This window comes from Psammomys obesus, unplaced genomic scaffold, assembly GCF_907164565.1.
Source record: "Psammomys obesus unplaced genomic scaffold, mPsaObe1.curated_primary_1811, whole genome shotgun sequence".
In the NCBI taxonomy this organism is placed as follows: domain Eukaryota; kingdom Metazoa; phylum Chordata; class Mammalia; order Rodentia; family Muridae; genus Psammomys; species Psammomys obesus.
Genome location: NW_026596256.1, coordinates 15107279 through 15131567, shown reverse-complemented (window position 1 = coordinate 15131567; position 24289 = coordinate 15107279). Strand labels below are relative to the sequence as shown.

General features: G+C 36.9%; 1 protein-coding gene across 1 annotated transcript in view; it reads right to left on the bottom strand.

Moving 5' to 3' along the window:
• The window catches only part of Rsrc1 (arginine and serine rich coiled-coil 1), a 279466-nt gene that overhangs the window by 113905 nt on the left and 141272 nt on the right, over positions 1 to 24289 (bottom strand). Inside the window, exon 7 of the mRNA XM_055596771.1 lies at positions 14142 to 14193. Within this exon, the coding sequence (XP_055452746.1) occupies positions 14142 to 14193 (52 nt within the window). The remainder of the gene's footprint in view (positions 1 to 14141; positions 14194 to 24289) is intronic.

The following is a 24289-nucleotide window of genomic DNA, read 5'->3' as shown; positions in this document are numbered from 1 at the left end:
AATAAAATGAGAATCCCTGTACATATTTCTAGCTTGTAAATGCCAATGAAATCCTATGTTTTCAACTTTCAAATTCTTACCAGGACCCCTCCTATCCCACCTCAGAAGTTAAACAGCACTTGGCCGTAGCTGAGGTGTTCAGCTTCTCTCCAGCAGTACACTGCACTGCCTGGAGCAGGCCCCTCCCTCCAGGGCCCATGGTGCACTTGTTTAACTACACTGCTCCATTAAAAACTCAGCTAAGACGGGACAAAGGAGTGGAAGAAGGAAGAATTAGAATGAACACAATAAATGCCACAACATACTGTATTGCTTTGTATCTTAACTTTAAAGCCAATTAAAGGTTGTAAAGGTGAGAATCCAGTCTTGGCTATGAGAGATAGGGAAAGAGGGCCTTATTCTTTATTGGTAAACATAGCCATATTATAAACACTATGAAAAAATTCAAAGAAATATTTAAGATTACCAAGTTAAAGATGCTTTACATTAATGTGCAAGAAATTAATGTATTTTTTCTTACTTAGTTATTGATAACATTTTCTAAGTTATAAGTCTAAATATTAAGTTTATTATCCTGAAAGGAAAGGATGATGTCCACAAAAGTCAAAAGATGTACAACCATTTCTAAAAACATCTTTTTAATGTTAGATAATAAATCCTTTCTAAAACATAAGCTTAAAAAATTCCCCACTCAACACTATATAATCATCCCAAACCCAACGGCACATAAATGCATTTCATCAGAAATGAAATTCTTCAGTGACTGTTAAAATGAGAATCAAAAAATTATTATAATCTAGTTGTCTGGCTTGCAGCAAGCATTAATCAGAAGTCATAATAAATCCACATGCTTCTTCAGACAACACATTAGTCAAACCATTTTCTATGATGACGACATTGACTAATGGGCTCTGAGTTGGAAGGGTCAATCATAAACTCATCAAATGCTTCATTTAATTTCTTAATTTGGACAAACACAATTTGTTTATGGGAAAGATATCAGGTGTTCATGAATGAATAATGGCTATGAAACCAAACTCCATTAATCAGCTCCTGATTACAAATGACTTAGAGATTGTTTATTCTAATTTCATTCATTTGGATCAACAAAGAAAACATGAGCAAATGAAACCATTTGGAAAAAATGGCACACTTATTTCCTCATATTTAATAAGGCAATGATAAATATTCTTTCAGTACCTATATCAAAAGGACTTTATTACTCAGATTGATAGCACCACTTTTTAGACACTATTGTTAATGCATAGGATTTATAAAGATATCAGGTGAGAAAAAACAAAATATAAAATATTATCCTCTTTGTTACACTTATTTTGTGAGCTCTTCCTGCTTTTTCAGGCAGAGGCAGAGATTCCTGTGCTTCCACTGCACTTTAAAAAAAAAAAACTTTGTACTTTGCATAGTATAAGTAAGGTCAATCTTAAAAAACAGATCAGCATCTACTGTACCAGTCCATGTTATATTCATTTGCATATTGTGAGCTCCAAGGAGGCAAGAATGGCACCTTAAGAACTGCTACTATCCCACGGTCTAGCTCGAGCCCTAGCATAATTTATTTTTATTTTTGTTCACGTAAGTTCTAGGGAAAAGTATGCCATCATGTAAGATTCCAAGTGTCTAATTACAGTGATAGCAAATTTGGAGTGCTCTACAGTTTTTTTTTTTTTTTTAAGTTATGTATGTGAGAAGCAAATTCCATTGAAATTGCTCAAAGACATGTGTGCTCCCTCTATTTTTCTATCGACACTGACCAGCAATAGGACATGGGGTAAGATGATCAATCCTCGTTTAGAAAGACAGATGGGATGTGCATTGAATGTATGACAGGAGTCTACTGAGCGCATCTGAAAGACTCTAACTAGCAGTGTTTTCAAAGCAGATACAAAGACTCATGACCAAACCTTCGGCAGAGTACAGGGAATCATAAGAAAGAAGGGGAGTTGTATGATGGGGAAAGGATAGGAGCTCCACAAGGACCAAATATATCTGGGCACAGGGTCTTTTCTGAGACTGACATTCAACCAAGGACCATGTATGGATATAACCTAGAACCTCTGCTCAGATGTAGCCCGTGGTAGCTCAGTAACCAATTGGTTTCACATAGTGAGGGGAACATGGACTATTTCTAACAGGAACTCAATGACTGGCTCTTTGACCTCCCTACCCCCCCAAGGGAGGAGCAGTCCTGTTAGGCCACAGAGGAGGGCTTCGCAGCCAGTCCTGAAGATACCTGATAAAACAGGATCAGATGAATGGGGAGGAGGTCCCCCCCTATCAGTGGACTTGGAAAGGGGCACGGTGGAGATGAGGGAGGGAGGGTGGAGTTGGGAGGGAATGAGGGATCTGGACACGGCTGGGATACAGAGTTAATAAAATGTAACAAGCAGTATTTTAAAAACAATTCTAAAATGTCAAGGGCCTCATCAACATTTCAGAATTACTATCATCTTATATAAAACCAATGGACATTTGAAGCATTAATTAACACATTTGATAGTAGAAATAAATTGTATGGAACAATTTAGAACCAAAAACAAATGTCTACATGGAGCTGGGTGTGCTCTTACTCACCTGAAATGCCAGTACTTAGAAGGCAAAAGACGAGCACTGCCAGCCTAGCCAACTTGTCTTAAAAGGCTCTTACTCCAAAACATATTTATATGAAAACTACTACTGTCACATGAAGAATTAACAGGAATTTGTCAGTTTAACATAATCTTTTATAAATATGTCATAGAAACTAATACATATAATATTAAAATGTAAAAATATTATATTTATTTTTAAATTCAGAACTGGAACTACCTTTTATAAGCAAAAGAGCCATATAACTGGCATACTAACAAAAATTCTTTGTGAAAATAGGCATGTGTAAAGTTTGATGATCAGATAATGATTGTTTTAAGTTGAAGTCAAGCAGGCATGGTTAACTCTCTGACACTGTGGTAACATTGTCATCTACTAAGTTCATGCTCCAGAAACACCCACACATACCAGAACAAAGAAAAACAAAACCCCATGAAACAAAATCCTTTGTTTTATGTAAATTTATTACTTTTGTCAGGTCACACTTATGGCTGGCCTGGTGTAAGGAGGACATACCAGCTCACTGAATTAACTATATTAAATGGACTGCGAAAGAGGGAAGAAAAGCTATTTGTGTACTTTTGCCTGTATGTATTTCTCATCACAAAGTGCAATTCTTTCTGTATCTCCTGTATATGCACATCTATGCTTATATGTAAGGAAATTAGGAAACCACAGGTCTAGATTACCAAAAATGAGCTTTCCTCCTCACTTTAGGGACAAAGGATAAGGATGAAACACAGAGAGGAACTTCCCAGACTCCCTCCATTTCCTTAGGATCACATTCTACATACATTTCTATGTGGATCTGTAAAGCTATAAATTTTAAATTAAAATGTAGTCCTATAAGAAAGGAATGGTAATCTCAGTGACTTAGAACATATCATGGGTAGCACTACAATTCTCTTTTTAAATTATTATAAAACAATGTACTCATCATTTTATGTAAGAAAAAGAATCCATGACTAGTCTTTAAATTTTTAAAAATTTACTTTTGTTTTCTTTTGGATGAGTGCTTCACCTGTATGTATGTACGCTGACTATGGGTATGCCTTATTCCGGTCAGAGCCAGAAGAGGGTATCAGATCTGGAAACGGACTTACAGAAGATTGTGAGTTGCCATGTAGCTGCTGGGAAAAAAACAAAAACAAAAGCTGTGGTCCTCTGTAAGAGCAAGTTCTCCTAACTACTGAGTCAATTCTTTTGTTCCCTAATTACTCTAATCAGGGTTTAACTTCAGTGGTCAGTTAATAACATTTAAATAAGCTACCAGTAACATTTATTCCTTCATTTGTCATCCAGTGAGTATCATTAACCAAAGTTTCTATTGTTCAAGTTCTTGTAGACTTACTGACATATCCCACAGGAAACCAGGCACAGAAATGTCTCTAACAGTGTACTTATAATTGCTATTGAATATAAGATATGATAGATATAATATGTAATGCTTATTTAATCATTGTGTTATTATGATATTAATACACAGGGTCATATAGGGTCATATCATAAATCATATATTATAAAATTATATAATAATACATTGTTGAAATTGTATGATATATAGAGATAAAACAAAAATTTACATAATAGAATGAATATATAAAAATAAGTATAGCAAGTTATTATTCTTAAAAGTATAAGATTGTAAACCAGTAATGAGATAGATAAATAGAAGAAATTCGTATCATTTCAAAAGATACAGAAAAGACATTTAAAAAAATACAACACTTACTCCTGATAAAATATTGAAGCAAAATAGTAACAGAGAAAAACATCTGAACCTGAAAAAGTATCGCTAAACACAGCAGTTAAAATCGTAATGGTGAGGGCTGTAGAGATGGTTCAGCAGTTAAGAGCACTGACTGCTGTTCCAGAGATCCTGAGTTCAATTCCCAGCAACCACATGGTGGCTCACAACCATATGTAATGGAATCTGATTACCTCTTCTGGTGTGCATAAAAACAAAGTGTTCATATACATACAATAAATAAATAAATCTTTAAAATATTGTAACTAATGGTGAAAGATTGTCGGTATGTGGAAAACACCACCAAATCTCCAAGGTATTACTGTCTGAATTTAAAAAAATGTTTAAATGCAAATCTATGTTACCTGTTCGAAATGAATTAAATTTCTATATACTAAGAATGAATGATTTGAAATTAAAACTTAAAGATGAATATAATACTGTACCTAACACATAATGATTTAGAATCAGTAAGCATAGTTGAAATTTTTTACATTTATTTTGTGCAATTGTAGTAACAGAACGCAGATTAGTAGTGGATAAGTTAAAAAGAATGAAGAGAAGGACCTCCCCTATCATTGGACTGGGGGAGGGGCATAGGAGAAGAAGAGGGAGGGAAGGTAGAACTGAGAAGGGTTGGGGGAGGGGGCTACAGCTGGGATACAAAGTGAATAAACTATAATTAATAAAAATAAAATAAAAATTTTAAAAAGGAAGAGAATATTGACTTCAAAAAGATTAAAGGGCCTTTTTGGAGTAAATATTCTTTTAGGTTGTAGTTATATAATTGTACACATTTATCAAGGTTCACCAGGGAAACTTTATCATGTTGAAAACAAGCCTTGGCTATACCTCTCCATAAGCAGAGAACAATCAGAAAATGAAGACAAGCAAGAACAATCTTGCTACTCTGAGATCACAACATCATCAGCTTAGTGTACAGCATTTTAGGAAATTTTCAATGTAAATACTAAATCTTGCTTAGCACTAAAAGAGAATGAAGTTACCTGTATAGTTCATAAGTTTTTCTTTTAATTCTAAAATATGTCACAAATATAGAAGTGGGGGAGGGTGGGGCCGGGAGGAGAGGAGGGAGGGGCTTATGGGGGGGTACAAAATGAATAAAGTGTAATTAATAAAAGTTAAAAAAAATAAAAAAATAAGAAAAATATATTAACATTTCTATTTTTTGAAAGTGGTAAAACAAATAAAATCACTACAGTTTTTTTCTAGTTAGAAATGAACAAACTTCTGAGTATGCAATGTTCTGTCACAAATTCAATAAAACTTGTTGCTCCTAATAACTCAACCTAATTCACAGGTCTTATATTGTCTAACGTATGTACTTTCTAATTTTCTTAAATAAAAATAAAAAAAACTATAAAAAAATGAACAAAATTTTAACTTTTAGGGGATTGCAGGACAATTAAAATTTAAAAAGATGGAGAAAGGAGAGGGAAGGAAATGATGTTAATGTGGTACTCATACATAAAATTCAAAAAAATGTACAAAAAAAGAACACTAAGAAGCTGACTAATTTGGAAATGGACGGGTTCTTTGTTGCAATAAGTTTTCCTAAATTTTGGGAACGATGTAGTACTCATACACCAAAAGGTACTCTATTTAAACAGCTTTATGATGATGGTGGTGGTGGTAGTGGTGATGAAAGAAGAGAAAGAACAAGGTCTAAAATGTAATGACTGATCCTATTAGTTCCACCAGAATAAAATCATACAATCTACGTATGTGGTCTTTTCAGCTACATCTGTCACGAGCCATTCTTATATCATGAAATGCAAACTGCTACGTACGTGTTTACTAGTTGAGACGGGAAAGTATTCACCATTTGATTTTTCTCTCAAAAGAAAAGTGCCTATAGGATGACAGGTGAAAGCTCTTTGCAGTGTGCACTTGGGACTTCTAGGCTCTTTAGAATCTAGTCTCAATATAATTTCATCAATAAAGAAAAAAATCTTAGCAAAATTATGTTAAGTAAAACAGAAAAGTAGATTTTAAACCATTATTTTCTTAAAACTCAAATATTTTGTTTAGCTAGGAAGCATGGGCAGGACACAGAAGTACTTACAAAAACATAGAAAACTGTATATTAAGTAATGACTATATAAAAATGCTAAATGAATACAACTCATTATTTCTGAGACTTCATGGATTACATTTTCATTAAGCAATCTGAAAAACAATTTGATATTCCCCTCCAAAGCTCTACTACACTAAAATAAAACTTTTACTTAATATAAAATGTTCAGAACAATAAAGGCTTTAATTAATTTTTTTACTTATCTGAAATGCTCATGATCACTTTTGTGAACTTTTTAAATGTTATTTTACTCATAAAAAAGATCTATAATTCCCTCTTTATTAAAAAGTGACTATTGATACACAATTTTAAATAACTTAAATTTTACAACAACTTAGAAGCAACAACTTATATAATTATGCATTCAGTAGATGATCTGGGATGACTCTAAACCCACTATAAAGATGATCTGCACATTTGATGTATAAACAGCCATCTAAATCGTGCACACTTGTCAGTCTTTCAGTAATGAAGTCAGGGAAAATAAATTCACAGACACCCAAGTGAATTGGCACTGTAAGTGACAGAAGCCCTTCTAAATCCTCTGTTTACACTGGGGATTAGTGAAGTAGATTTTGAGTTGCACACTGAACAGTCCATGGTCAAGGGAACCTGCTCCCTGTCAGCCCGCAGGGCATAAGGACAAAGCATGGTCCTGGTAGGAAGTGACCCATAAACATATTCCTACCCAGGATTTATACAAAGCCAGCCTGCCTCACAGAAACTCCATATGACCATTAACTGGCCTGCAAGGCCTGCCAGGAGGCCTAATTACAGGTCTACAGAGCCCAATAACAAAAGCTGAAGGGCTTTAGCCTAGGGATGATCTGCTTTATACTGACTTGATAGAGTCCATATAGAGGACCCAAAAGAAAGAGGTTTAGCTTTAAAATTCTCCCTGGAGATCCAGCATTGTACTCGAGTCTAGAAGGCCCACATGCAACATACTTCAGTTAGGCTTAAACATACCAGCCTCTCAAAATTAACATTCAACTACTGTCTGCTTAACATCTGCTCAAACATAGCAAGTTGTTGTGATACTGTTAGACTCTCACTGATAGCTCCCTTCTTACTAAATACTTTTAGAGGGAAAGTTGTTCCTAATAGAAATGTAATAAATGTTAAAATAGATAACATAACTTTTAAAAGCAAGTTAATGATTTCCTTTAGAAGTCTATAGTTTTATCTTTTGGAGTAACACAAGACAAACATCAGATCCATTGTTGGAAACAAGATTAACATTTTCATTTTGATTTTGCATTGAAGCTATTCAATTTTATGTAGAATTTTGAGGGTTACAAAACTACACTCGATGAAAAAATTTTAACAAATACCTAAGTAAACTAAACTAATGTTCATTCTTGTTTTTTTAAGTAATGTTTTTAATTTTTGCTAATATCTAACAGCTAATCCATGCTAGCATGAGGAAGATATGTGAGTCAGCTTCTCTTTCATAACTTCATAAAGTCACTCAGGTGATGCCATAAAGAACAACTGCTGAATTTCCCAGCTAACATTTCTCAGTTATGCTGGGAATGCTAAGGACTTTATTATAATCGTTTATTTTGCTCTCCAAGTTCCTATTGCTATTTCATTTTATGAATGAACAACTGACATTCGGCAGGTATAGGAATGTTGCTCTAGGTTACTTAGCAGCCACGTGCAGCACTTCAACCTCCCAGTTCCATGACTAACAACACTTTGCAATGCTTTCCACACTAAATTGCTGACATTTACTGGAATAGTTGAGAGCAGGTTACAGTATTTTATGGGTATTTACCTAAATTCCATAACAAGAGGCAAAGACTAAGAAGGTGAATGACTAAGGGCAAGTTCATGATCGCGCCAGCTGAAAAATCTAGGCTACTGGCATGCCCTCAAAGAGACCACACAGAGAAAAAAAAAAAATGGAAAACCATGCTATGAAGTCTCAATGAACTTTTTTTTTTTTGTCATTTTTTCCATGTGGGAAGAAGGGGGTGTCCTAACAGGAAAACTGTCACAACCAATCATCCTATTTCAGGTCATCATCTATGGAGCAGGTCTGTATGAGAGCTGTAGAATGGTAAAACAGAAGAGTGTTCTATGGTTCCAGAACTAGTAATCTTATCAGTTATCTTCATTTGTAATTCTTGGAATCACAAGTATTTCATGCTAGGATGAGATTAAGTGTTGGAACCCCTAAGATCACAATCTACGTGAAGGGAAAGATCAGGACTTGGTTTCAGAGCACCTAATGAGTAACTGAGGCACTTACGGTATATTGCTAGGCAAAACTCATGACATGGATTATAATGTGTATACCGATGCAACTAATTTGTGTTTAGAATTTAATCAACTCCCATCTTAGGAAGGGTCACTGAAATGCATTCGCCTAGGACAGGAAATTAATAACCGTAATATTAACTTAGACTTTCCAAAATTATATAATTAGATACTACGAATATTCCATATAGTTCAGGGGGAAAAAAACCTTTTCATGAGTTGGACTTTAATTCTTTTGCACTATAAATCAAAATCACTTCAAAATATAAAGCAGGTCTGAAGCTAGAACTTACTGTACTGTACTGTAAATGTCCACTAAATTTAAGAAAATATGCATTTGGTAATATTCTCTGTTACTCTCCTTTGTGACCAACAAAGCTCAAGCACTGAGACTACAGGTAGTGAGCACTCATAAGGCAGGCATCATTGGATTTGCTTGCTAGTTCTGCTACTAATCAGCTATGCAAGTTTTACAACACTGTAAAATGGAGTTAATTACCTCACCATGTACTAATGAGTCATAGGATAAAGAATTTATAAAGGTACTCTGAAAACTTTAGGCACAATTCAAGGTATAGCTATCACTTTGATAATGAAGTACTATTACAAGGAGGTTCTAAGGTAAGTTGCTTGCTTTATCAAGCATGAAATAAAAGCAATTTCTACTTTTCCTCATGACATTGGAAATGTAATTTAAAGATACATGTACCAATAACTGTAATAGCAGCTAACTGAGCTGAGCATGGTGGTATACAGTGGTAATTCTAGTACCCAGGAGGATGAGGAAGGAAGGCCATAGTTAGGCAGAAAGGCCTTTCTCAAAATTAAAAAAGGGAATTAAAGAAGATGGAAGACAATTATAAGAAGCACTTCCTCCACAACTGGGGGAACTCTGTCTGGGGAAAATTCTTTAGGCTCATGAAAATACTTAGTATAAAATGAGGGTTTTATTGGGGGGGGGAGAAGAAGGGTTGTGATACAAGCAGATAATACTGAAGTAGTGCTATCAAGTCAAACAACAATAAATAAAAACAAGATTGATATAGACAAGTACTTAGGTGAAACTCATCTTCCTTCTTCCTCTATTTTTATAATCATGCGTCATAATTTTTCTGTCATGCATTAACTTAAAGTTTACATTTATAAAGTAATATTATATCATAGTCATCAATTTGTTAGACTATCACAAAATTCATCCATCAGTTATAATTAATATTTGAATATTTCTGTAACTTTTAAATTTACTTTTTAGGTGAACATACAAATAGGCAATTAGGGCAATTCATACATACATGTCATTTTACTTTGCCCTCAATAAAACCCCAATCCCCAGTTTCCGCCCCTGAGAAAGACTCATCATTCTTATTTCATGTCGTAAGTATTCACTAATTTTTCTGCATCCCCACATTAAGACTTCCTTCAACACTCTCAGGATCACCTTTCTAGCTTTATGATTTATACACATATATATGCAAAAACACACACATGTAATTTTATGTTCTATATATTCCTAGTTCCATCCATTTTCTTAAAAATGTCATGATTTCATTTTTTTTCCAGCCAATTCAAATTCCACTGCATATGTATCACATTTTATTTGTCTGCTCATTTGCTGGGACATCTAGCTGGCTCTGTTTCTGGCTATCACGAATTATGCAGTATTGAACACAGACGTGCAGTATGTTCGTGGTACTCACGTAAAGCATTTCTGGTAACTTACCAAAACTCCTGGGTCATATGGTACTTCTTTTCATAGTTTCTTGAGTAACTTCTATTCTAATTTCCATAACACACAAGTATCTAAAGGTTTATATTTTTGGAGCATTTCTTTTTCCACAAATGACTTATCTATCAGAGATTAAAAGTCGGGATTTCTTTTATGGTGCTATGATAGAGACAAAAGAAAAACCTACTGGAGAGAAAGAATAGGAAAAAAAAAACCAAAAACAAACAAACAAAAAAAAAAAAACACCAGCAAAAATTCCCAGGTAGAATAGAATGTAGGTGACAAGAAATAGTTACAGGGTACAGTTAAATTCTAAGAAATAGCTTTTTTAGAGTCTTCTGATCTCTTGGGCCCCTATCTGGAGGCTGCTCTAGTCTACTACAGAGACACCTGACCAGTGTTCATTGCTGCTTTATACATAATACCCAAAAATTTCAAATAGCCTAGGTGTGCTTCAAGGAGGAATGGATCAAGAGAATGCAGTACATTTACACAATGAAATATTACTCGGCTGTTAAAAGAAACAAAAACATAAAACTTCAAAGTAAGTGGAATGAGCTAGAAAAAAAATCATCCAGAGTAAGATATTCTACAGACAAGTACGTAGATATCAACTTTTAAGCCTTCCATAGGCATGCTACATCCATATAACCACAGAGGTTAGGTACAGAGTAAGGGATAAGGAGGAAGGAAGGATCTCCCAATGGAGGGAGGAAGATTGGAACAAGAGGATTAAACACTGAGCAACAGGAAAGAAGGGGGTTAGGAAAAGAATAAGGGATATGACAGCTAATAGTAAGGGCCATTTGAGGAATAATATGAAAACCTACGAGAATAAAAGCTGCTTAAGATATACACATATATGAAATAAATATAAATGGAATCACCAAATAACAAGGGAGACAAATCCCTAATTAGAGATCTGTTGCCATCAAGTCAATCTTTCCAGTACCAGAAATGGGTTACATTTGAGTTGTTGGTCAAAGGAACTCAACGGAAACCCCCAATCAACTCAGATGATTGCCAAGACTATGGGTTGCTCTACACAAATTGATGATAAGGCCCTGTTGCTGAAGCAAACATCTACATATCTCACTGAACAGAGAAATTATGTTGATGTAGTACTAGAGCTGGTACCCCTACAGACTAGTCTTAGTGATGCTGAAAGATAATCTGCATAACAGCAGCGACAGATAAATACCACTCAGCTACAAACCCGGTGACCTACAATGGTGACCTGCCTGCATGATATATTGCTACAACAGAAGCACAAAGCTGGCCGGAGTAACCAACTAGTGTCCGACTGGATTGAAGGCCACTCCATGAGACAGGACCTACGTCCAGCATGAGAGGGTGGCTGTAAACCTGACTAGGAAGGCCGCAAACCTAGAAGAAAAAACAAATACTGTTGCTCTGCTAAATGTTGCAATAAAATAACCCCTAGTGACATTCTACCATTCCCACAGATCAGTGTCTTGCTCAGCCATCATTACAGAAGCTTCCTTCAACAGGAGATGGGAACTAACACAGAGACAAACTGGACAATGTATGTGTATGAGAAAGAGAGACAGAGAAAAAAGAGACAGACAGACAGAAAGAGAAAGCCTGAAGTGAGGTGGGGAGGGAGGTGGGGAGAATCTGAGAGATGAGGAAGGGGAAACTGATAACAGAAAATATTTTATAAAAAAATAAAAAAGAGAAAATCAATAAAAAAAATATACAGGTGAAGACTGAAAGCATATGGATCTCCTGCACAGAATCTTAAGAATTATAAGTAGGTATAAAAATGTTTTTGCATTGAGAGACACTGAGTAATGGTGACTGAGAAATAATTACGCAGTACTGCTTACCACAAACACAAATACTCTAGTAACTGGCACTGAGTTAGAATTAGGTACTGCCTATGTCATAGTATTCGCTGTCACAATAATTCTACAAGACAGTTATCCTTACCTCTCATTCATGATGAAATTATGACACACACTGCAGACATTCAACCTAAAGACTTTCAAATAGCTAACTTAAAGGTGTAATAAGCTCTAACTGTTAGAACAGGGAACCATTTGCTACTGAGAATATAAAATATCTACTATGGAAAACTGGCATTTTAAAGAACTGAAGAATTGCCAAGCGATCCCACAATTACTGCTTTGTGAAAGCACTCTCGGGATCTATAAAAGCAGGTGCTCTAATTAGTTCATGTGTATTAAGACCAACGTTATTCAACGATACTCAAAAACCAGAAAAAGTTCAAATTTTATCACTGAATAAATATATGAATAAACTGTACAAAAACATTATCCAACCATAAAAAGAAATGAATTAATAAAGTGTTATAAGATAGATATACTTTCAGAATACCACATGACAGATATAAAGCCCCACACATTATTTATGACTCTTCATGTGATGTCTCAGAGACACTGGCATTTGTGGCTGTCAGAAGCAAGGATGACGAGAAAAAAACTGCTAAGAGGTGAGAGGTTGCTGTACCTGAGCTCATCTAAAGTTCTTCCTGTCCCATTCTCCTTTGCTTGTATGTTTACTGAGAATAAGAAATGTACCCCTGGGATTCATTATGGGAACAACGAATCAGAACTGTGAGAATGTGCCTACTTACTCCACGCCATCCTGCTATCTCCTTGCCCGCTGAGGTAATAAAGTATCCTTGAAAGTAACACTAGGCGTTTTCAAAGAAATATAAAACATTACATCATTACATATCAATCTAATTATAGTTTTAGTATGAAAAAAGCAGTCTGATAAAAAGTGGTAATGGAAAGTAGCAGTGTCTTCATAAAGCACAATGTATAAAAAGCCTATCTTTATATATCAATGCTTTATACTCTCAAGAACACATTTCTACAGTAATTTATTATAACAAATAGCTGATACAAGAGATCAATGTGTATATATATATATTTGCTCAAAAATGTAATGACTGTCATTTGGTGGTCTACAATTATCTTGAATCCTTAATTTGTCAGACTGGAATATATTAGGTCTTTATAAATCTTTAAAAGTAAATAATTTATATATATTTCAAAGAGTACATTAAGATTTAACATTTTTCAGTATGTAAACAAAAACACAGCATGTTCTTAGACATATTTAAAGAGGTAAATAAATGTCTTTGTGAAAGTGTACCACTGGAAAATTAAACAAGATATTTTAATATTAGATAACAACAGAACATACAGTTCAATGAATTAATCTATTGTAAATACAGGAATTGTAAATATCACTGAGCCAATTTTCACCAAAATAATAAACATCTTAATCAATACAATGTAATATATACAAGTTAAGTTAAAAATAGATCAAAGTATTAAATATGAATTATAAAATTATAAACCTTCCAAAAGAAAATGTCAGAAAAATCATGATCTAGAGTTAAATAATTCTTTTATTTCACCAGTAGTACAATCCATAGATGATAAAAACTAACATAGATTTCATACCAATTGAACATTAAAACTAATTACCGTTCAATGCATGAACATGTAAAGAATAACGATATGAAGCACATACAGCTTTATATGGCAGCTATAAACAGGTAACATAGCCAAACACTTAATCTGAATTTATAAATCTGTGAGAATTATAACAATGGGAAGAAAAATTTTTCCTTCTGTGTAAGCATGCTGCCAGCCTAGGATTTACTTTTTTATTTCACAAAGCTAATTTTCAAAACTTACCAGCAGCTTCAAGGACCAACTGTAGTCTGGCTTTAGCCTGCTCAGCTGGAGGCTAAAAAAATTAACCATAAAACATATTTACAGGTCAGTTTTAAAAAGTAAATCTTTAAATTAAAGCACTACTAAGTATAGAGAGTATATATAAGTTAGGAGGCTTTATCCAATCACTATAATATCCACCTAATATCTATCACCGTAATACTTTACAACCTATTCATCAAATCACATTTTACATGATATAATCAAAGAATGATGAAGATATTTGGTTACTACCAAGACTGTATCATTAAACAATAACATAACTATAAGCCTAATAATGAAATACAAATGACATACTTAAGAACAGATTCTTTTTTTTTTTTTTTATTTTTTTCTTATCAGTTACATTTTATTAACTCTGTATCCCAGCCGTGTCCCGATCCCTCATTCCCTCCCAGTCCCTCCCTCCCTCCCTCATCTCCAACGTTCCCCTTTCCAAGTCCAATGATTGGGGAGGACCTCCTCCCCATTCATCTGATCCTGTTTTATCAGGTATCTTCAGGACTGGCTGCAAAGCCCTCCTCTGTGGCCTAAGAGGACTGCTCCTCCCTTGGGGGGTGAGGAGGCCAAAGAGCCAGTCATTGAGAACAGATTCTTAAATTATATTTCTTCCTTGCTTATATAAACATTTAAACGACTTACTTGAATTTAAATAAAGTAACAATTGAAGTATTGTATGTCTGGAAAGTCAGACCCAAAAATCAAGTATTTTCTAACTCAATTTGAAATGAGCAATTATGAGAACAATAGGACATTTCTATGCCCACTAGCTGTCCTAAAACCCTTTTGTTTTGTTTTGTTTTTCAAGACGGGGTTTCTCTGTGTAGCCCTGGGTATCCTGGACTCACTTTGTAAACCAGGTTGGCCTTGAACTCACAGAGATCAGCCTTCCTCTGCTTCCCAGACTGCTGGGATTTCAAGTGTGCACCACCACATTTGGCTGTCCTAAAACTCTTGATCCAGTTAACTTTGATTCAATTCTGTTGAAAAGGTTGATACTTTCTTGCCAGTGATTTCATATTTAAAATATTTAGACTATTTACATATGTCATTCAAACATAGATCATTTCATAGTTATCACATTATAACAGATCAAATAAAAGGTCTCCCTAGAACTTAGGCCTTCACTTTCACAAACATTTATAAAGATGCCTCAATAAACTTGATAAACAATTTAAATAACACAAAATTTCCTTATGAACATAGATGCAAAAATACTTGTAAACTGAATGCAATAATACATCAAAACATCCACCTTGAGCAAGTCAGCTTTATCTCAGGGATTTAGGGATGATTCAGTACACAAAAATCAATAAATGTACTCCACCATACAAAACAAACAAACAAAACAAAACAAAAGAAAACACAAAAAAATCAAAACCAAACCAAACAAAGAAAAAATAATACATATAAGTTACCCTAAAAAGAACACCAGGGAACTCACACAGCTTATAAACACTTTCAGCTGGATACAAAATTAACTGACAAAGTCAGTAGGCCTCCCATATAAAAAGGACAAACGGACTGAGAAAGAAATCGGAAAAACAACAGCCTCACAATAGCCACAAATAATATAAAATGTCTTGAGGTTACTTTAGCAGGTAAATGAAAGAAGTGAATGATAAAAACGTCAAGACTTTGAAGAAAGAATCAGAAGATTTTAGAAGATGGAAAGATCTCCCATGTTCATGGATCAGCAGGAGTAACACACTCTAAATGACCATCCTACCTAACAAAAGGAATTTACAGATTCAGTGCAGGCCGCATCAAAATTCCAACACAATTCTTTACAGAACTTGAAAGGACAATTCTCAACTTCAAATGGAAAAACAAAAAAACTCAGGAGAGCTAAAACAATCATGAACAATAAAAGCAATGCTGGACATCTCACCATTCTCAGCCTTCTTTCCTTTCTTTTCTTTTCTTTTCTTTTCTTTTCTTCCTTTTTTCCTTCCTTCCTTCCTTCCTTCTTTCTTCTCTTTTTCTCTCTCTCTTTCTTTCATTTTTGTTCATTTTTTTTTCTTTAATTTAAAGGGTCCCAGAATTAGGAAGGTTGAGAACCACTGACTGTGTTTTTAAAAGTATTATTTTATTATTTTATGGGCATTAATGTGAGGGTGTTTTTAATTAATGTCAGACCACCTGGAATTGGATTTGAAGACAGTTGTGAGCTGCCATGTAAGTGCTGGGACTTGAACCCGAGTCCTTTGGAAGAGCAGACAGTGCTTTTAACCAGCTCTCCAGCTCTCCAGATCCCATTCTCAATTTCATGCTGTACTACAGAGCTTTAGTACTCAAAACCACATTATATTGGCATAAAAAGACTACCAATAGAATCAAATTGAAGGTTCAGACAAAAATCCATACATCTATTGACATCTGATTTTTGATAAAAGCTCTAGAAATACACATTGGGCTGGAGAGATGGCTCAGTGGTTAAGAGCACTGTCTGTTCTTCCAAAGGACCCAGGTTCAATTCCCAGCACCCACATGGCAACTTACAACTGTCTGTAATGCCAATTCCAAGGGATCTTTGCACTAATGCACATAAAATAAAGTTAAACAACTTATATGTAAATACACATTGGAAAAAAGGGCAGCATCTTCAACAAATTGTGCTGGTCAAACTGGATGGCAGAAAGTAGAAGAATGAAAACAGGTCCATACTTGTCACCCTTTACAAAACTCAACTCCAAATGGATCAAAGGCTACAATATAAAACCTAATACACTGAGGCTGACAGGAGAGAATAGTCTTGAACTCAACAATGTAGGAGAAGACTTCCTGAGCTAAACACCAAGAATGCAGGCACTAAGATAAACAAGTAAGCCAGGTGGTGGTGGATGCCTTTAATCCTAGTACTAGGGAAGCAGAGGCAGGTGGATCTCTTTGAGTTTGAGGCTACCCTGGTCTGCAGGGCAAGTTCCAGTATAGCCAGGACTACACAAAGCAACCCTGTTTCCAAAAAAAAAGAGAGAGAAAGGAAGGAAGGAAGAACGGAAGAAAGGAAGGAAGGAAGGAAAAAGGAAGGAAGGAAGGAAGGAAGGAAGGAAGGAAGGAAGGAAGGAAGGAAGGAAGGAAGGAAGGAAAAAGGAAAGAGGAAACAAAAGAAAAAAATGACCAAGAAAGTGGGAACTAATAAAACTATCAAGTTCCTGTAAGGCAGAGGACACTGTCAAAAAAACAAAATGACAGCCTATAGAATGGCAAAAGATTTTTACCAACTTCATATTTGATAGAGGGCTAATATCCAAAATATGTTTTAAAAACTAAAAAACCAGACATCAACAAACCAAATATTCCAATTAAAAAACTGAGGTATAGATCTGAAGTCTCAACACAGGTATCTAAAATGGCTGAGATACACTTAATGCAATGTTCAATATCCTTGACAATCAAAACTTCGTTGATATTCCATCTTATACCTGTCACAATGGCTAAGATCAACAAAACAAGTAACAGCTCATGAGGCAAGGAGCAAGGGGAACAGCCCTCCACTGCTGGTAGGAGTGCAAACCTGTCCAGCCACTATGGAAATCAATATGGTGGTTTCTCAGAAACCTAGGACTCAGTCTACCCTAAGACCCAGATATGCCACTCTTGGTCATATAACCAAAGGATGCTACATCCTACTACAAAAAGACTTGCTTGGCTATGTTCATAGAGGCTTTATTCATTATAGCCAGAAACTCTAAACAACCTAGTTGTCCCTCATCTGAAGAATAGATAAAGAAAATGTGGTACATTTATCCAATGGAGTAGTACTCAGGTGTTAAAAAAACAAAAACAAAAACAAAAAAACATCATGAAATTTGCAGGCAAATGGATGATACTTGAAAAATCATCCCAACTGAGAGAACTCAGACCTAGCAAGAAAAATATGGTGTGTAATTCACTTACATGTGAATATTAGACATTAAATAAATGATAACCAACCTATAATCTATAGACTCAGGGAGCTTAATCATAGAGGAAAGGACATGGGTTGGGAGAGACACATGGATGTCCCTGGGAAGGGGAAAAAGAATACATTTTAAGATGGACTGGGGCAAGAAGAAGATGATCAAGTGGGAAGGGGAGGAGAGATAAGTTTGAGGGGGGGTATTGTGGTGAGAGACAGATGGAACTGAGGAGTATTTGAAGGATGAATGGAAACCTTGCGAAGTGGAAATTTCCTCAAATACATAAAGGTGATCCCAAATAAGGTCTCCTTATAGTGGGAGATATGGAGTCCCAACTGGCCATCTTTTGCCACAAACAAGGCTTCCAGTAGTCAATTGAGTTGTTCCCCAAGTTGTTTCCACAGAAATCCCAAACAACCTAAGCTGTTGCTAAGACAATGAATGGGCTGTTCTCAGAAAACTGAGAGCTGGGCTCATTATGTCAAATAACACCACACAACTAACTGAACATGAAGCCTTCATCCCTATGTTCTTATGTCACTGGTGCTGGAAGATACGCTTTAGGCTACAGAAAGAAAAACTTATCAACACCACCAATCCAGCCACAAAGCCTTTGACTTACAATCTGTCCTCACTGCAAGGTATGCTAAAGCAAGAGTGACACAGAACTTGTGGGAGTAGCTAACCAATGTCTAATTTGACTTACGGTCCACTCCACAAAATAGAACCACAAAAAAGTCAACACTGCTTGGGTGACCATGTGACTGGATAACCCAGAGACCTTGGATAAAACCAAATACCATTGGCAAAAAGGAAAGTATCAATAAAATGACTCCTAATGATACTGTGCTATACTCAGTGCCTTATCTAGTCTAGTCTAGAGAGGCTTCCTCCTATAGCAGATGGAAATAGATGCAGAGACTTACAACCTTGACATTACATGGAGACAGATTCCTTGGAACACACAGCTTCAAATGGGATGTCCATCAAATCCTTCCTCTCAGAACTCAGGGAATCACACAGAAGAGGAGGTGGAAAGTGTGAAGAGTCAGAGGGGATGGAGGACATCAGGAGAACAAGGCCCTCTGAATCAACTAAGAAAAGCTCATTATCAACTCACAGACACTTGAGCAGCAAGCACAGGGCCTACACAGGACTCTGTACCAGGTCCTCTGCATATATACTACTGTACATGTTTTTATTTCCTCTGATAAGTGGATGAGTCCTGTACCCAAGCTGTGCAAGTACATGGCTTAGACTGAGTCCAAAGCACTTCTCCAGGCCTAGACTTGGAAACTTCTAGCCTCTGTACAATCTAGTCTTCTGAAAGCCCAGACCTTGAGAGCTTCTGCTTCCAGCCTCCATTTGCTAACCTAAGCATAGAATGTTCTAGCCTCTGAGATTTACTGCTGAATAAGCACACTCTTTCTAGCTCTTTCTGAACCAAGGCTGGCTGGTTCAACTCAGCTGTTCCGGCTCAAAACTCCTCTCCAAGCTGACTAATTCACACTAGCATCGAACTGAATTCCTCTGCTTGGCAAAACTACCTCTGAAATCCACAAACTGAACTGCACTGACTCCAAGAATTCAACTGCATTCAACTGAGCTGCACCAAGCTCAACTCCCAAACTACTGTATTCCTGTACTGTACTCTCCTCTCTCTCTGTACTATCTGCTCTTTAAGTAGCTTCTCTTCCCCGTCTGTTCTCTTGAATGTTGGGTGTATCCAATCTGACTCATTCCGACAAATCTTTCTCTCATTTGTCACTCTGTCAGTCCCTCAATTAGATGTCATTGTTTCAGATTAAGGATATGAACTAAAGGTATGTCTATATTCCAGTCAGAGGGATTAAAAGTGTAAACCAGGGTGTGTCTTTATTTGAGCTGGATCTCACAGACCTAGGTCTTTGGATGTGGTTCCTTGTCAGAGTAGCCATGTAGCTGGATTAAAATTCCTTTACATATTACAGCTTTCAGTTTAGTATTTTTATGGTACTCCTTAGTGTGGATATGAATGGGTCCCTGATTCTTAGGCCTGCTCTCCAGACTTTTTTTCTTCTGTTTGAGTACCTTGTCCAGTCTCAATAGGGGAAGTCTCCTTCCTCTACTATCTGAACCTAGCTTATCAGGTCTCATCAGGATCCTGGATCCTCTTTCTGTGTGGCCTAGTAAGGCCACCCCACCAGGGGGAGGTGATCAAAGAGTTCATGTCAGAGACTGGTCCTGCTCCCCTTACTAGGGCAAACACCCCCAGTGGAGACTGAGCTGTCTATGGGGCTATATCTAAGCGAGGAGTCTAAGTCCTCTCCATGCATAGTCCATGGTTGATTCTCTGTGGGACCCCCTGGGCCCAGATGTTTTTGGCTCTGTTGGTCTCACTGTGGAGCTCCTGTTCTCTTCGGGTCTTTTTATCTCTCCCTTCTTCCATTAGACTCCCTGTGCTCTGTCCAAAGTTTGGCTGTGAGTCTCTGCATCTGCTTTGATCCCCTGCTAGGTGGAGTCTTTCAGGGAACAGCTGTGGTAGGCTCCCATCCTGTTCCCTCTCTTCTACCACTTCTGGTGTCTTTCCTGCTTATCTTTCTGAATGAGAATTAAGCATCTTCCCTAGGGTCCTCCTTGTTATTTAGCCTCTTTAGGTTTGTAGATTTTAGTATGTTTATCTTATATGACTAATATCTGCTTATAATTGAGTATATACCATGTGTGTCTTCCTGCTTCTGGTCTACCTCACTCAGGATGATCTCTTCTATTTCCATCCACTTGCCTGCAAATTTCATGATTTCCTTGTTTTTAATTGCTGAGTAGTATTCCATTATGGTGTATATGTGAAAGACCCCCCCCTGAGGGTATCTTTCGTCTGAGAGACCCCCTCCCAAAGATCAGCGAGTCCAGGCTTTCGGATGCAAACAGCAAGAGGCTTTATTGGATACGCGGGTACCCGGGCGGAAAGTCACTCAGATGACTTTACGCGCCTTACCGGGCAGAAAGTTGGGTTTTTTATAGGGTTAGAGCAGAAGCACTGATACAGAAGCGAGAGGCATAGTTACAGGGAGCTGATTGGCTCTTTCATATGAAACCATAACATGAATCAGGTTGGCAGGGACATCAGAATTCCAGGAACTGGGTGGTCATAACAATTATGACGGCCTTGACTAGTGCCGCCATATGTTGCTTTTCCCAGGACTCCTATCTCAGCCGGACCACCTGTCAGATATCCCATGAGGGTGGTCAGGACAAAGTTGTTTTTGGCTTAGCTGGGGCAGCCTTGACCGCAGATATCTTGAGGGGGGTGACTTAGCTGGATTTTCTCAGAGTAATTTTTAGTTCCCATCCGGCCTTTACTATTTTTCCCAGAACTGTGGTACACCGCAAAATGGCATTAGCTATGTTTAACTCTGTTCAACTCAGGGTGATATGGGGTCTTTCATATGCACCACAATTTCTATATGCATTTTTTGGTTGAGGGACATCTAGGTTGTTTCCAGATTCTGGCTGTTATGAATAAAGCTGCTATGAGCATTTTGTCATGTTTGGTTGTTTTCTCTTGGAAACTTGTTCTGTTCTAATAAGAGACAGAAAGGTAGTGGATCCGAATAGAAGGAGAGGTGGTGTTCTGCCCAGTTCATGAACCCCAAAAGACCAGGAATAAACAGACTCTGCTGTAAATACATGAGGTTCTTTTTATTGTAAATTACAAGCTGCAGCTTGGGCCCACACCCGCCCCACCCCCCACCAAAGCAGTGGGAGCCAAGCTCTGTGCTCAGGATAGTTGGGTGATTTAAAGATTCTGGTCCCTCCCAGCATGCCCAAGGCAGGGGCAATTCCTGCGTGGCAAGCATCTATTGGTCAAAATGCTACATTTTGAATTGATTGGGTTTAGGAAGATCCCCAGACCATTAATGACCTGGTGTCCCTCCCTAGGGGGATGGGCCAGTTTCCTAGCAACTGTATCTCTAGTGGGTGGGGAAAGAATGCAGTAAGGCAGTCCTTCCCCTCAGGGCATTACTAGACTTCTCCACCCACCTAGTTCAGGCCTTAATTAATAATAGCTGCTAATTTTTAATCTTTTGGTCTCTCAGTGGGAGGAAATGGGAGGGGTAAAATGAGGGGAAATGACAACTGAAAGACTAAAGAATTAAAAATTAGATTTTGGGGGTTACTGAATTAAAGTTTAAAGCACAAGCCTGAACAAAGGCCAGACAGGTGAAGACATGTTCAGCCACCTGCAGGGAGGAACCAGCCTTACTGCATTCCTTTCTTGTCTACTGGAGATACAGTCACTAGGAAACCAGCCCAGATCAACCTTCTCCCCCAGGACAGCCAAACAAAGAAAGCCAGACAATTAATGGTTTGGGGACCTTCCTATAGCCAATCAATTCAAAATACAACATCTCCTTTTGTGTTTCAACTAATAGATGCTTGCCAGGCAGGAATTCCCCTGATTTGGGGGCTTAGGGATCGATTCTTTAAATCAACCACCTAACCTGAGCACTGGGCTCTTTGCTCTCAATGGCTCTGGTGGTGAGGGTATGAGCCCAAGCTATAGTTTGTAATTAAAAAGATCTTCATGTGTTTTGCAAGGGACTCAACTCCTGGTGGTCTTTTGGGGTTTCTAGAATGGGGCACAACACAATCAGGATATATTGTATGAGAAAAGAATATCTTAAATAAAAGGAAAAAAAAAAACCACAAACAAAAAATGGTCTTTTCACAAATAATAATTTAAAGCCAAAAGCAACAGGAATGGCATACTTACAATGATGAGGGATAGATTCCTGCCAAACAGTTTCTGTATGCTCAATAAAAATAAAGATAAACTAAAATCTTCACAAACAAAGACTGAGATGAGTTTATGTTAGTGGACCTATACTAATAAGAAACACTGAAGTGAGTCTTTCTTACAAAAGTTGAGACTTTATCAAATGGTACCCTGGAATGAACTAAGGAGTGGAGAATACTGTGAAATGAAGAACATGAATGAAGTCAAAGATGTTTTACATTTTCTATTTTCTTCTTTTAATTTCCTTAAGATTATAGTTTGAGACATATAAATGTATAATCACTCATACAAAGTATATATAATTTTATTAATGATTATTATTTAAAATGTCATTGTTGTGTAGCAGCTTCTTCCGAGATTGAAACATTCTACCCTTCAGGGAAGCTCAGTAAGACAGAAAATAAACAATTTGAAAAATTCCTGACACTGATCAAATTCATTAGGGCCATTCTTCTACAAGAGGAAACAGCAAAGAGTCAGAGAGTAACACTGAGAAACATAGCTGCCTTAGAGGAATCAAGACCAGCCGAGCTGCCTGAAGGCTGTGCAGTGTGTCCAGGTTTTCAACCTTTATGAGCTGTCACTCATGCTGCAGTGAGCTTTGGTGATGCAGCTGTCTTTGAGTCATTTCTGGTCCTGTAAATAACTCCAATATTTCTGCAACCCCAACAAAACTCACTGATTCCTAAAGTGAGATTTTGGTGATATCCTTACTTTGGTCTGTCATTGGTTCCCTATCTGGGATGTTTGCTATGTCCCCCCTGGAATATAACAGACATGGAGCATGATGGAGAGCAGGAGAGCAATGTGTGAGCTCAATTCTCTCCTTCCTTATAGAGTTGAAGGGTTCAAGCACAAGCCTTCAGGCTTGAAAGGCTAGTTACTTTCTTTCCACTGAGCATCCTGCCAGCCCACACTGAGGTTCAAAGAAAGAAAGAGGTACATTTTAACTCAGGGTTATTGTTAATTTGTTTTAACAGTAAACATAGTGTTTTTCCTTTTGGTTCTAAGCTACAAAGTGATTGCAACAAAATTAAAATCATACATATTTTTCAAAGTCAAACGCACATTTAGTTAACTAAGAACAAAAAAAAAAGAAAGGGAGGGGGAAGGAGAATAGGGAAGGAAGAGATGAACAGAAACAGTAGATAACAGGGTAGGGGAAGGGAATGTAGAAGAAAAAAGACTGAGGATGAGCTAGAAAGAAAATGATGCAAATGATGCAGTATCTTCTAAGGATCACAAATCACCCAAACACAAAGAGGGGAGAATGCTGCAAATGAGTATGGAGACAGACAACAGACAATGACTAGGAGGAAGGCCAGCACAAAAACTTGGAGACACTAAAGACGTTTTTAATATGGATGCCATGCACAGGCATCAGGGAGTATATATATATATATATATATATATATATATATATATAT